The 14,958-nt window shown below is 40.0% G+C and overlaps 2 protein-coding genes across 2 annotated transcripts; both read left to right on the top strand.

Annotated features, from left to right (window-relative positions):
* The first annotated feature begins 254 nt into the window (after window positions 1–254).
* On the top strand, window positions 255–3,434 carry LOC115794537 (persulfide dioxygenase ETHE1, mitochondrial-like). Its single transcript, XM_030750098.1, has 7 exons — window positions 255–363; window positions 1,175–1,319; window positions 1,896–2,044; window positions 2,191–2,320; window positions 2,451–2,540; window positions 2,779–2,895; window positions 2,990–3,434. Exons 1-7 carry the CDS (start codon window positions 331–333, stop codon window positions 3,034–3,036), a joined length of 711 nt encoding a protein of 236 aa, XP_030605958.1. The 5' UTR covers window positions 255–330; the 3' UTR covers window positions 3,037–3,434.
* A 1,452-nt stretch (window positions 3,435–4,886) lies between these two features.
* LOC115793973 (persulfide dioxygenase ETHE1, mitochondrial-like) lies at window positions 4,887–14,674 on the top strand. The gene is made up of 8 exons (XM_030749196.1): window positions 4,887–4,902; window positions 5,370–5,419; window positions 10,760–10,904; window positions 13,415–13,563; window positions 13,698–13,827; window positions 13,962–14,051; window positions 14,358–14,474; window positions 14,628–14,674. Exons 1-8 carry the CDS (start codon window positions 4,887–4,889, stop codon window positions 14,672–14,674), a joined length of 744 nt encoding a protein of 247 aa, XP_030605056.1.
* Window positions 14,675–14,958: the final 284 nt, after the last annotated feature.

Raw genomic sequence — 14,958 nt, 5'->3', positions numbered from 1 at the left:
ATATATATATATGTTCAATCAGAGAGACATTATAAGAGGAAAAAGATGAAACAACAAAGATTCAGTGGGGCTTTTTGAAGCCTTATTTTACAGCAAAGTCAGCGACCTTTTAAAGTTTTTTATTATTATTATTATTATCTAATTTATTATTTGTGAAGTACGTGAAAAGTTTAGTCATGATGACTAATGAAAATAAACTTAATTTGGAGGCGTTATCAAGCTGGGTGGGTGTGGTCAGTGTTTTAAACGTCAGACTTTACGCAGTAACCCAGAACGGGCGCTTCTGGACCGGTTTAAACAACCGCTGCGAATTACCAACAGATCACCAGGATGGCAGTGACGAAAGGACTCCTCTTCAGACAGGTAGCTTCAATTAATATTTTGATGTTTTGCCCCGGTTTAAAACAGTCTGTTCTGACGACGAAGAAGCACAGTGCATTTTTTGTACTACCGAAAGCAGAAAGTGTCCTTAAAGTAAATCACGTGAGAAGTTTAAAGTTTTGAATAACAGTTTTGCATAGTGACGGAAAAAATATTAAGACCCTGTACTAAAGTGAAAGTTGCTACAGCATACGAAAAGTCTGGTACAAGTAACCTATTTTTTTCCTAAAAGTTCTATCATCGTTAGTAAGTACCTCGAGGGATGCTCATATGACCCCCTTCAGAACTATTTATTATATTGTTTGAGTTCACTGGTTCATTTATGCGTACATCACTTTTAAGTTGAAGCGGGAGAAAAATGTAATTACTTTGTGCACTGCTTGGTATCCTAATCTATGAGAGTCATTTTTATAATTTTTATTGATTTATATTTGCAATTATTGTCTTCAAAACACAGCAGATTAGAAAGTAGAAATGGCATTAGATGGAGATGCTTAATGAAATTTTGGTGATCATCTTAAATTTTCCTATTTAAGATGATCATAACTAAAAGGCTCATTTTGAGCGGCTTTTAAGTTTTGAAAATGTTTTAAATGTAAGCACCAAAGATTAGTTAATTACTGCTGATCAGTAGCTTCATATCAAAACCTTTCCTTTTTTGCAAACTTAGTATGTGCTTATCTGTCTATCTAAAAACACAAATGAGGACCAATGAGGATGATGTGAACCTTACTGCCACACCCTTTTTGCTGAGTCACACCTCTGTCCCCCCCCCCCCCCCCACCTTCTTTAGCTGTTTGAAACAGAGAGCTGCACGTACACCTACCTGCTGGCAGACACAGACACCAAGGAGGCTGTCATCATTGATCCTGTGCTGGAGACCATTGACAGGGACCTGAAGCTCATAAAGGAGCTCGGACTTAATCTAACAGTTGCAGGTATCTACATAAATTCAGACAGGAAATCTGTGTTCCATCTTTCTCATCCTGTAAATGCATTTATACTATGAGCAACTTAATTTTTTTTCCTGGACTCATCTGTATTGTGTCAGCCAGGAACAAGTGCTTATTCTTGGATCACAAACTGTCATTTAATGCTGATCGTTCTAAGCTGAGCACAAAAAGAAAGGAAATTTGTGTTTGGTTGATTATTCCTTTCTTGTAATAATGCATCTTTGGCAATAAATCTTATACTGTTGTGGCACCACCTCCTCATGAGGAGGTGGCACCACCTCCTCATGTTGGTCACTACTTTGGTTGCACACTGCTGTGGGATGGCATCTTATTCTTTAACCAGTATCTTTCACAAGTGCGGTTGTGTTGAGCACTCTGCCACAATCAGCATGCTCAAGCTGATCCCACAAGTGCTTAATGGGGTTGTGGTCAGGACTGAAGGCAGACCATTCCATGCTCTCCACTCCCAAATTCTGGAGGCAGTCTCTGATAAACCCTGCTCTGTGGGGGCAAGTGTTGTCATCTTGGAGAATTGACCTACATTGTTTCTTTTTCTGACAGTAAACACCCACTGCCACGCAGACCACATAACAAGCACTGGACGAATGAAGCAAAGAGTGGCTGGGCTGAAGAGTGCCATCTCCAAATTCAGTGGTGCCTCTGCTGATATCCACTTAAAAGAGGGAGACAAGATCACCTTTGGAAGACATGTAAGATGGAAAATATTCTTTGTTTACAATATTGTGTTAGTGTTGTATGCAGTTGTTTTGTATCTTGTAGTTACATTTGCTTCATGAAACTGGTTTAACGTGCTTTGATAGCTGCAATAGGAAGTTCTTTCTTTCCTCTCCTTTAGTTTCTGTCTGTGAGAGAGACACCAGGACACACTAATGGATGTATAACACTGGTAACTGGGGATCAGAGCATGGCTTTCACTGGTGACGCTCTCCTCATCAGAGGCTGTGGCAGGACAGACTTCCAGCAGGGTAGGCATCCACTTTTCCTTGTGTTTCCAGATTTTTTTTCATGCTACTTTATAGTGCTTCATGAGAAACACAAGGGAGCAGTATTAATTCTATTTTCCTTAGTTTTCTAACCTTTGTTTCTTTTCTTAAGGTTGTGCCAAAAAGCTTTACCAGTCAATCCACAAGAAAATCTTCACCCTGCCTGAAGAGTGCCTCATCTACCCAGCACATGACTACTTAGGTTGGCTGAAAACATACACGTGCAAATTGTTATAAATGTTACAGAGTCACTTTTGTGCATTTTTTATGTAGTACAAATTTTACAAAAGCATTACAAAATCAAATCCAAAAACTTCCTATTTATTGGCTCCAGTCCCACCCCTGACTTGGATAAGAGGATATAAGGTGTAGCATCTGCCACAATCTGGCAGGTTTAGCACCTGGCTGCCACACTGGGCTCTGTCTGTTCTTGTGTTCAGGTCAGACAGTTTCTACAGTTGGTGAAGAGCGCAAGTTTAACCCCCGCTTGACTAAGAGCATAGAGGGATTTGTGGACATCATGAACAACCTGAATCTCTCCAGCCCCAAAAAAATGGGTATAAAAAAGCTAGAGTGTCTCCAGTCCTGTCACCTGCCATCTCTGCTTGCAAACACGCTCATAGTAAACACATTTTTCTTCTACCTCTGCAGGTATTGCCGTGCCCGCTAATCTGGTTTGTGGAGTCCATGACGTTTGAATGTGCTGCAAAAAAAAGGATAACAATGAAAGTACATCATTGTGCAGTGATTGAATTTACATATGTTATAGCAAAACTGATGAAAGCATTAAGTGCTTTATTGTGGTTCTGTGTGTAAATCTAAAGGTAAAAATGCAATTGCTGTTTTTGTGAGGAAAAACACTATTAGTGTGTTTGGTTAATTATTTATATGGAAGCGAACTTTATTCAGGCGTGGTGTTATGAATTACAGAATTGGGAAGGAAACATTTGTATAAGAATGTCCCACCTATGGTTTGGTTTAGTATCCTTGAGTGGTTTAGTATTCAGCAGAAAATAACACTGTCCTCTAAAAAATGTGCATCTTGGTGTGGTGTAATGTGTTGTGTGTTGTTGTTCATGTGAGATTATATGAGTTTACCAGTGCAATAGGATTAAAGCACACTATAATTATTTATCAGAGTTCCTGTTCTTATTCTCCTTCTTCTCCGGGGGGCTTTAGCAACCTGATCCCACAGGTGTGTTTAATTTTAATGGTGATGTCACAGTTTTTCAGTTTATACTCATCGTGGCTGATCCTGTGGGTGTGCATGGCGGTTAGCATGTCCTGCTTTTATTAGGATTTTTATTAGGACTCAAACGGCATCTTTTAAAGCACAACTGATATTCACTGTATGAACAACCCGGCTTCAAACAGCCTCACTTTATTATATGACTGTCATTCAAAGTTCAAATCACTGACAGATAGGGCCTGAGCCACACTTTCAATAGTTTAAAGGTCCTTAAAATGTAATGCTGCTTATCAGGAGCTCTGAATCATGCTGGAGTTTATGGACCTTCAAATTAAAATCACATAAATATTAAAATAACCATTTAACAAATGTTTAAACTGTCTCTTACACGCAGACTTGGTGATAGACAAACGCCTTAACTTATTCTACTTTTAAAGTAGTATACCCTTCAAAATAAAAGCTCACAAATGTTAAATGCACTTATCTGGGCTAATAAAAGGTAATGGTTCCTGTTATGACTACTAGGATCTGAGTAATTTTACTGACTTTTTAAAATACCTTGTGCCTTTCATACTCAAAACACTTAGTGACAGTGGCGGATGCTGGTCTTTCAAGGAGGGGAAGCTCAATTTCGGCCTACATCATGAAATGTGTCGCTTTATTTATACAGCAGCACCCGCTGGACAGAAACTGCGATAGAAGTCAGAAAGAGTGATAGAAGTCAGTCTCCAAACAGAAGCAGCTACAAAAAAAACCCCACCAGAAATAGAAGCTCGATTTGTCTCTAGTCGTTTTAACAAAGAAAATGCTGCTAAGAGGATTAGGAAAGTCTCCGGTTCAACTCAGAACAGAACGAAAATTTAAAAATGCTCCCACGGATGTTTACACCAAAAGATCGCTGATTCGCTCATTTCGCTGTCAATCAAAAAGGGATTCAGCCTCAGACAGATCATCCAATCATCATGCAGAAGCTGAGCGTCCGGGCCAGCCGAGGCCAGCCCACTGCCCCATAGACCCCCAGAGACGCTGAGCGTCCGATGGGCGGGACAAAGCCCAGCATTTATCCAATGACTCGTCTCGTTTCGCTGCAGTCTTAGCTTCGCTATTGAACTCTGTAGACGCTCAGCGTCCACACTGTTTAAAGCACTGGGAAGCTGCGGGAATGAGTGAGAGGAAAGCCGCGTCGTTACCAGTGATAAGAAGCTGATTCTGAACAAAAGTTGAGCGCGTTGTAGCGCACATTTAGTCAATGACATGTACACACAACAGTATATATTTGACCACTTTTTTTTTTGACATTTTAGGGGAGCTGAGCTTCCCTTGCAGTCTTAGAGCAATCGCCTCTGCTTATTGACTAGTATGGTAGAAGCTACATGTTGTTTCGCCTTTAAAATAATTTTTAGCCAAATCATATTTGACTGTCAGAATAAAAACTTAAAAAAAAAAAAAAAGTAAAGCTGTTAAATAGCAGTGTAGCTATGTAAGCCTGTAGCTTTGAAAGTGTACATGACTGAGCTCCCGCAGCGGCCACCTGTGATTTTAGTGTGAATAAGAAAGCTGCCAAAAGAAATAACGGCTCACTGGACCGCGGTCAAAACAAACCTCTAGTTTTATTTGCATCTTTTGATCTATACTTGCAGGTTTTTTATCCCGATGACCACTTAACTTATAGGCCTAAGGTAGGGTAGGTGAGTGGGTCCGATCAGAATTTTCCATCGTTGCTGGGTGTGGTTGTTGACATTCTTCGGACGAGTCGGGACAAACAGGGAGGGCTCGATCAGCAAACGAAACAGATGCTTGTTCCGGTTTAAGCTCTGATTTCCAACCGGTGCCGGTTACTAGCTGATCGTACTGCTCCAGGATGCACTGACGGCAGACTCCTCTTCAGACAGGTAGCTACTCGTTGTATTTTGATTTTCACCTGTTTACAACCATCTGTCCTGACGAAGAAGGCAACAATGTTGTAGCTTTTTTTTTTTTTTTTTTTTGTACCAACGATTGTAGAAAATGGCGAGGTGGCGTTAGCCGTTGTGAATTATTTCTAATTTGCGTTTAAGGTTAGTTCTTTAAAGTCGAGCCAGATCAGGTTATTGGATTCTTACATGTGTTTTGTGCTCAAACTCTACACCCAAGCAAACCCCTGCTTTGCTCAATCTACTAAGTGTTTTGCAGTTACTCGCAATACAATGAGTTTGTTCAAGTTCAAGTTACTTCATTTGTACCCGAAAGGTAAATTTGTTGTACAGTGTAGTGCGTCAGCTCATAAAAAGAAAAACATGATTTAAAAAGTTAAGAAACATGTTTAAAACAAACACATGATAAGAACAAATCTAATAAAAAACTAAATATGATGAGATAAATAGATACTTTATTGATCTCAGAAGGGAAATTATTGTGTTACAGCAGCAAGAAAAAATACAATCTACAGTAACCATCAAAAGTGCCAACAATGAGTGCAAAACTATACATATAGAAACAAAATCTGATAAAATATAAAAACGTAGCTAAGGAAGAGTTATATTAAGGCTGAAATTGTACAGGAGATTAGTGCAAATTGATAAATAATATAATATGTAATATATACACTATGAATCAGAATATGTATTCAAAGACAGAGGCGAGAGGATATAATATAAAATTTGTGTGTGGGATCAGGTGTGTTCACAGAAAGAAGAGCCACTATACAGTTTTATACAGTTCACATATATGAACCCAAAATAGAAACTTATTAAATTTCAATTTTAATTATGCTAATGATTAATTATGCTTTAATCAACTCCTTACAGTTCAACAATGATGGGGGTCTCTTTAATGTGTTTAATGTGCACGTATCCATGAATATCTCCGTTACTCTGTTGCACCGATAGGGGTGCAGCACGGTACTTTCTGCCTCACTCTAGCCTCTTTCCCACCAACAGGGTTCCGGAGCCGGAGCCGTGAATTGAACCGTTAGGCGAGTTTTTCCACCGCCGAAGCACTCGGTGCTCGGCCGACAAACGGGTTCAATTCCGGCCCCCGCAAACTAGCTGGTCTGGAACCAGGAACCCGTGCCGATAGCGGCAGAGGGGCGTGACTCTGCGACTCAACATCAACTTTTCTACCATATTACATGTGTATTACATGAGAAAAAGCGAAGCGATTTCACGGTGTGAATTAGGTGGGCTCTAGTGTATTTTCACCGTGCATTTATGACCGAGGAATAAACATGTCACACATATTCATTCATATTAGACAGACTGTGGAACATCAGCATGTGTAGCACATGTGTATCAAAATGTATACTGGCGTTATAAAGAGAGACAGCAATGGGCATGCGCTGAGCGCCTGCCTCATTTATTGTTTGCGACACAGCGCCAACAGAGGTGAGACACAGCACTGCACTGCCTCACCCCGCATTTCTTCCATGTGTTTGGCATGATGACAGGTGAGGCGCTTGCCTCACACACCTCTCCTGACTGCACGTCACCTGAGTTTTTCGGAAAATGGTAGGAATGATTTCTTGAAGCCTTCTTTATGGCAGCGAGGGTTGAATCAGCCTGAGGTGATTCTGCTGGACCTCCACAAGGTTCCTCACAGCCCTGTACTCCGACTTCTGCCCACACTTAATATTAGACTGGATTAGATTTAGATTAGATTGAACTTTATTGTCCATGCAGCCGGTGAATGTGCCAAGCCACTGCAGTGTCATCAGTGAACTTCTGCAGGTGGCATTTTTTCACTGTTTTCACTGGAAATCTGAGATGTACAAGGTAAACGTGTCAATTTCACCACAAAAGTGCCTTTGGGACATCATAATTCGTCCCAAATAAAGTTACAGTTTCCCTGCTAATTTCATATCCATTTTATCAAGTTGACCTTGGGCTGTTGTAAATGCATGTTGGTCAAGCTCCCACACTTTTTATGAATTTACTGCAAGCGGATAAAGAATGAGCACATTGTAAAATATGTCCACCCTGTCAAGGACAATGTCAGATTAAAATAAATACATTTTCATAACAACGTGATTATACAATGCACCTTTTTTAGACAGATAGTTTGTCCCTTGCTCAATAATAATATTTGTTTGGTAAAATAAGGCTTTTGAAAATAGTTAAATAATTGCAAATTGCTTATGTCGTCAAAAAATCTGTGATAGTTGTGTTTTCCTTTTTAAATAAAATCTCTAAAAACTGCGATTTGATCAGTTTTTCAAACAATATTATTTGGCAGAGATTAGTTTATTAAGAAAACGTGAAAAACTTTTACCAACTTGTGACGATAACTTGATTATTTTCAAAAAAACTGAAAAAATTACAGGGTGGGCAGTGAGATGACAGGGTGGACAAAAATGTGTTAACTACTGACATGAGTAGATTTATTAAGAGCTTTCTCAACAAAGGTGAACATTACAAAATATAATTATGAACATTCATAAGCTTTTTGCATCTCAATAAGATAAGATATATAATAGGGTCTAAGGTTGCAAAAGGAAGTGTATGACAAATTGCTTGTCTGGGAGTCACTTCCTAAGTTCTTCATTGTATTGTACGCAAACTATCCTGCATTTTTTTCTTAATTTGTGTGACTGTTTGCTTGTGTCCAGCTGCCATTTGACTAACATAATCTTTTAGAGGGCAGCACGGTAGCCTGGTGGTTAGCATGACATCTAGAAGCTCTGGGTTTGATTCCACCTTGACCCGGGCCTCTCTGTGTAGAGTTTGCATGTTCTCCCCGTGTCTGCTTGGGTTTCCTCCCACAGTCCAAAGACATGCAGTTACTGGGGTTAGGTTAACTGGTCACTCTAAATTGCCCATAGGTGTGAATGTGAGTGTGAATGGTTGCCTGTCTCTCTGTGTTGGCCCTGCGACAGGCTGGCGACCTGTACAGGTGTACCCTGCCTCTCGCCTTATGACAGCTGGCCTAGGCTCCAGAAAAAAAGTTCAAGGAACTCTTAAATTATCACCATCTCATCAAAATATGCAAGAAAAAAATAAATAAAATCCCAACTATACAACACAAAGTCCACCCTGTCATGCAGAGTTTGGTGATAGGGTGGACATTTTTGGATTAAGTTAGTATCTAAGAAGCACACAGTGGACCATCAGCTACCAAAGTTATTGGTTATTGAAGAAGACCGCATGCTGTTTTCAAAATATATTTAAACTTTTTGAAAACCTTTTCTATTAATCAGCTTTTCCTCTGACAGGGTGGACATGTTAAGGTTGACAACATCTAGCTACAAACATAATGACATGAAAATTTGGAAATATAAGTGTAGCTACTCACTGTAGCTGCAGCATTTGTTTCAACCTCCATTGAAGAAAGACAGATTCAGGGTGTTGATGTTACTGATTTCATTAGTTGGTTTCTTAAAGGGGCAATTACTCCATGATGACAGGGTGGACAGTAGTTTTAGGGACGTGCACAAAATGTTAAATAAAATAATAAACCCAAGAATTTACCCAAGAATTTGGTAAGAGGAATTTGAACATTTAAAAAGTATTTTCATTTTGTGCCATCTAATACCTTATTACACTGCTTGAAAGGAGCAGACAAGCGTGTGGGACATAGCAATAACAGATACATCCAACCAAAACAAATGTATAAAATTAGTGAAATTCATTTTAAGAAACTTGTTCTTGTACTGATTTGTGTGTCAGTGTATCCACATTTGTAATGTGATGAGAAGTGTCCTTTAAGAGTGATCTAGAAATCCTCTGTACCTGCCTGGAGTAAAGAGACTCTGGATTTAACTGCAGCTCTCCTGTCAGCTGGACCACTTCACTGTTTAGTTCAGGTAATTCCTGTTTTTACAGATTACCAAACCAAGCCACCAAGCAAAAGGATGAAACCCATTCAATAAAAGCACGATAAAACTGGGTCGCAGTGCTTTATTTAGAGTTGACATTTTTCTGAGGGAATACAGACGCTGGTTTGGATACTGTAAGGTAATGATGTGGCTGTCTCAGTAAATGTAATGCTGTGTTTTTGTCCTGTGGAATATTTAGATGGAGGTGTATCAGACTTCATCTTTGGACAGCGTTTTCAGGACTCCTTAATGCCGGACACTAAATTAATTAATAAATTAGCAGATTTATAGTTTATATTAGTTACACTATTACTAGTACTAGTCCAGCTATAAAATAAATATAGCGGGTGTAAGCCCACCCAGTAAAGTCACTGTGCCACCTCAGCTGAATTCTGCTGATAAACTCTAAGCTATGCTAATTCATGCAATTTGGTAATAAAAAAAAGTAAACACCCATGTCACCGATAGGTTATTGCAGTGTGAGCTCAGTTTAATTATTCAGTTCACAGTGGTTTAGTGCTTCTGCCAGCTTGATAGAGGAGGACACTGAGTGGATGGGCCTGCAGGTCAGACTTGGAGAAGTACCCCTCATGTCTCTTTGAAACTAAAACGAGTACAGTCATAAGCCACTTTACCTGTTCAGCTGCATAGTAACACAGATGTATAATCAGCCTATCACATTTTAGCAACTCAGTGCATTTAGGCATGTAGATGTGCAAGATGGCCTGCTTACATTCAAAACAAGCATCAGAATGGGGAAGAAAGGTGATTTAAGTGATTTTGAGCATGACATCTCACACAAGCCAGACAAGCTTGTGTGAGAGTTTGAGAAACTGATGATCTAATGGGATTTTCCCATATAGCCATCTCTAGGTTTTACACAGAATGCTCAGAAGCACTGTTTAAATGCCACAGCCCACCTGAGTATAGTCGCTGACCATATCCATCCCTTTCTAATCACAGCAGGATAATGCACTGTGTCACACAGCTCATCTCAAACTGGTTTCTCGAGCATGGCAATGAGTTCTGTATTCAGAAGCCATCCACAGTCACCAGATCTCAATCTGATAGAGTAGCTCTGGGATGTGGTGAAACGGGAGATTAGCATCATGGGTGTGCAAATCTGCAGCAGCTGTGTCATGCGATCATGTCAGTATGGGCTGTATGGTTCCAGCACCTTGTTGAATCTATGTCTCAAAGGAAGGCAGTTCTGAAAGTAAAAGGGGTTTAACCTGGCACTAGCAAGGTGTACCTAATAAAGTATTCTTGTGAGTGTAGTTTCATATCCTAATCTGTTATCTGTTCTGTATCGCTCTTTCTCGCTGTCTCAGACACACCTCTTAGAATGATGAGGACACATTGTTTACTATGCCTTCCCTGTTATTTATTGCTGAGTCACACCTGTGTGCTCCTCACCTTTTGTTTTTCTTTTCTTTTCACTTAGCTGTTTGAGTCAGAGAGCTGCACGTACACCTACCTGCTGGCAGATACTGAGACCAAGGAGGCTGTCCTCATTGATCCTGTGCTGGAGACCATTGAGCGAGATCTGAAGCTCATAAAGGAGCTTGGACTCAATCTAACAGTGGCAGGTATATACCTTCCCAGGGTAGAGGTAAAGGCTAAATTAAAACACTTTTAGAGAATCTGTGTCCCATTTTCTCACTATTAGGAGCAAAATAAGCGTAGTACTGTCATGATCCTGGGCCGGTGGCCCAGTGTTTTGAGTTTTTGTGAAGTTCTGTTGTTTTCTGGTTGTACAGGATTTTTAGGATTTTAGTCTGTCTTTGTTTTCTGTTTAGTTTTCCACATTCTGGTCTTCCCTGTTCTCCTGTATGTGTTTAAGTCTTGGCCCTTCTGTGTTTAGGTTCCCTTTCCCTTAGCTCTGGTTTAGTTCTCCCTGTGTTTCTCTTAGTGTCTCTCCCTTGTCTCATGTCTTGTGTTTAGTTGGTCATGTTCTCATTCCCTCTGTGTTAAGTCTGTATGTATTTGGTTAGGTCACTTCCTGTTTTATTTTGACGATCTTGTGTTCATTGTGCTTTGTATTTAGGTTTACGTCCCCTTGTCTCGTCAGTGTATTTTGTTCACCTGTGTTGTCACCTGTTTTCCTTTCCCTCGTTATCCCTTTGTGTATTTAAGGTCTCTGTGTTGTTTAGTTCCTTGTTGCGTCGTTGTTGGGTTTTCCCTGCTGTGTGCTTTATGCCATGTTCGTGTTGCTGCTACGTTCCAGTATTTTGGATTAAAGCTTTAAGTTATTGTTAACCCCCTTGTCTGAGTCCTGCATTGGGGTCCTCTGCCTCGCTTGCCACAGCCCAAACCTGACAAGTACTGGACTAATCTGTATTATGTCTCTGGGTCAGGAATAATGTCTGTCTGTTCCTGGACCAGAGACAGTTGTTTTGTGTAGACAATGGAATGAAAAGACTCCTGCAAAATGAAAACTAAAACTAATAATAAAACAAGTCCAAATTTAAAATATACTCATTGGGCACTTTATTAGGTATACTGGGCTAGTTCAATTCAATTTTAACTAAATAGCACCAAATCACAACAAACAGTCACCTCAAGGCACTTTACACTGTAAAGTAAAGACCCTACATTAATTACAGGTAGAACCCAACAGTCAAAACAATAACCTCCTGTGAGCAAGCACTTGGCAACAGTGGGAAGGAAAAACTCCCATTTAACAGGAAGAAACCTCCAGCAGATCCAGGCTCAGGGAGGGGCAGTCATCTGCTGCGACCAGTTGGGGCTGAGAGGGGAGAGAGACAGGACAGAAAACACACGTGGAACAGAGCCAGAGATTAATAATGATGCTATAATAAGTTAATGTTGGACTCCCTTTAGCTCTCTGTACCCTCTTAGTTCTTCATGGCACTGATTTAACAAGGTGCTGGAAACATTGGTCTGAGATTTTGGTCCATGGTGATATGAAAGCATCATGCAGTTGCTGCAGATTTGTCAGCTGCACATTCATGGTGTGAATCTCCTGTTCCAGTACATCCCAAAGGTGATCTGGTGACTGTGGAGGCCATTTGAGTACAGTGAACTCACTGTCATGTTCAAGAAACCAGTTTGAGATGATTTTGAGCTTTGTGACATGGTGCGTTATCCTGCTGAAAGCAGCCATCAGATGATGGGTGCACTGTGGTAGTAAAGTATAATAATAAACTACTCAGGTAGGCTGTGGATTATAAATAATGCTCAGTTCTTACTATGGGGCTCAGTGTGTACCAAGAAAATATCCCCCCACTCCATTACACCACTACCAGCCTGAACTATTGATGTAAAGCAGGGTGGAGCCATGCTTTCATTTCATGCTGTTTATCCCAAATTCTTACTCTACCATTCAGATATTACAGCAGAAACTGAGACTTTTCCAATCTTCTGTTGGCCAATTTTGGCAAGCCTGTGTAAACTGTAGCCTTGGTTTCCTGTTCTTAGCTAATAGAAGTGGCACTTGGAGTGGCACTCCTGCTGTAGCACATCTGCTTCAGGGTTTGATGAGTTCTGTGTTCACAGATGCTCTTCTGCATAACTTAGTTGTAACTAGTGGTTATTTGAGTTGCTCTTGCCTTCCTCTTAGCTTAAAGCAGTCTGGCTTCTCTGACATCTGCGATCAATAAGGCATGTTCCCCCAGAGAACTGACGCTCACTGGATATTTCTTTTTTTCCAGACTATTCTCTGTAAACACTATAGATGGTTTTATGGAAAAATCCCAGATCAGCAGTTTCTGAAACACTCAGACTGGCCTGTGGCACCAACAACCGTGCCACAACCTTGACTCAGGTCACTTTCCTTCCTCATTCTGATGCCCGGTTTGAACTCCAGTAGGTTGTCTACAGGGCTAAATGCATTGCATTTCTGCCTTGTGATCAGCAGATTAGATATTTGAAATATCAAGCGATCAAACCGGTGTCATGGTTAAAGTGGGCATTGACTGTCTCACCTGTTTCATATGCTTACACCAAGAGTAAATGTTAAATAATGAAGACGATGCTAAATGCAGTGATCTATGTTTTCACATGCATAACAAATACAGTAATAGTGAATTATACCCCAGCTTTATATTGACCTACATTATGTTTCCTTCTCTGATAGTTAACACCCACTGCCACGCAGACCACATAACAAGCACTGGACTGATGAAGCAAAGAGTGGCTGGGCTGAAGAGTGCCATCTCCAAATTCAGTGGTGCCTGTGCTGATATCCATTTAAAAGAGGGAGACAAGATCACCTTTGGAAGACACGTAAGATGAAAAATATTTTTTGTTTACAATATTGTGTGTGCTTGTACAGTTATTTTGTAAATACCTGAAACCTTTTTGTTACATTTGCTTCATGAAACTGCTGTCATTTGATAGTTATCTTTCCTGTCCTTTAGTGTCTGACTGTGAGAGAGACACCAGGACACACCGATGGGTGTATAACGCTGGTAACTGGGGATCAGAGCATGGCTTTCACTGGTGACGCTCTCCTCATCAGAGGCTGTGGCAGGACAGACTTCCAGCAGGGTAGAAATACTTTATTGTTCCTGTCGTTTTTTTAAAAATATCTTACAAATTCATTTACTTTCATGGTTCTTCTAAGTGAACACAAGGGGGCAGTGTTTCATCTGCTTTGTGTTGTATTTGTCTCATTTCTTAAGGTTGTCCCAAAAAGCTTTACCAGTCAATCCACGGGAAAATCTTCACCCTGCCTGATGAGTGCCTCATCTACCCAGCACATGACTACTTAGGTTGGCTGAAAAAAACACAACACACACGCGCAAATGATTATACATGTGTATTACATATCTTACAGAGTCTCTGGTGCAAATTGTTTTATACATTTTAACCTCTGTCGTAGTATTGCAAAATTAAAGCCATTATTTTTCTACCTGTGCATATGCTGTATACATCTTCTGTTTTTAAATTTTTGCATTGCATCTGTTGTGTGTCATAACCAAGTAATTACTCTATAAATGTTTTAATTATCAGATTTAACATCTGGCAAAAATCAGGACCAAAAAACTAAAGCTGTCACACTGGGCTTTGTGTTTCAGGTCAGACGGCTTCTACAGTTGGTGAGGAGCGCAAGTTTAACCCACGCTTGACTAAAGGCATAGAGGGGTTCGTGGAGATCATGAACAACCTGAACCTCCCCAAGCCGAAAAAAATAGGTATGAAAAAAACAATGGCATCAACACTTCAGCTACCAGCCGCCTCTGTTAGTAAACACAATTCTTAATTCCTGTGCTGAAAAAGATGTCACTGTGCAGGTTTTACAAGCTGTGTCACATTTACTAAAAACACATTTCTTTCCACCTCTGCAGATATTTCAGTGCCTGCTAATCTGGTTTGTGGATTGCATCAAGTTTGAAATGCAAGAAAAAGACTTCTAATAGATCAAGCTACACCGCTGCTAAGTGATTGATGATTACATCTTAGCCAATATCAAAACTGCTTACCATATAGCCTGCTTTATTGTTGTTTTCTGTGTAAATGTAAAAGTTTATACTATGCTGTTATAATTTAAGCTACTGACATTGATTAAATTTGCATTTGTCTATTTTAGATGTTGGAAATGTTTTAAACATCTGTGTATGATTAAAAAACACTAATAGTATGTTTTGTAATAGTTTAAAATTGTTTACATGTTAAGGT

This window comes from Archocentrus centrarchus, chromosome 16, assembly GCF_007364275.1.
Source record: "Archocentrus centrarchus isolate MPI-CPG fArcCen1 chromosome 16, fArcCen1, whole genome shotgun sequence".
NCBI lineage: Eukaryota > Metazoa > Chordata > Actinopteri > Cichliformes > Cichlidae > Archocentrus > Archocentrus centrarchus.
The sequence above is the reverse complement of the archived record's forward strand: the minus strand, read 5'-3'. Positions and strand labels throughout refer to the sequence as shown.

Bases quoted from the DNA above. Each gene is read 5' to 3' on its own strand.
- LOC115794537 (XM_030750098.1), top strand. From the start codon at position 331: ATGGCAGTGACGAAAGGACTCCTCTTCAGACAG. The intron at 1,320-1,895 runs GTATCTACATAA...TTTTTCTGACAG, and splicing joins ACTTAATCTAACAGTTGCAG to TAAACACCCACTGCCACGCA. The intron at 2,541-2,778 runs GTTGGCTGAAAA...TCTTGTGTTCAG, and splicing joins CCCAGCACATGACTACTTAG to GTCAGACAGTTTCTACAGTT.
- LOC115793973 (XM_030749196.1), top strand. The intron at 5,420-10,759 runs GTAGCTACTCGT...CTTTTCACTTAG, and splicing joins GCAGACTCCTCTTCAGACAG to CTGTTTGAGTCAGAGAGCTG. The intron at 10,905-13,414 runs GTATATACCTTC...CTTCTCTGATAG, and splicing joins ACTCAATCTAACAGTGGCAG to TTAACACCCACTGCCACGCA.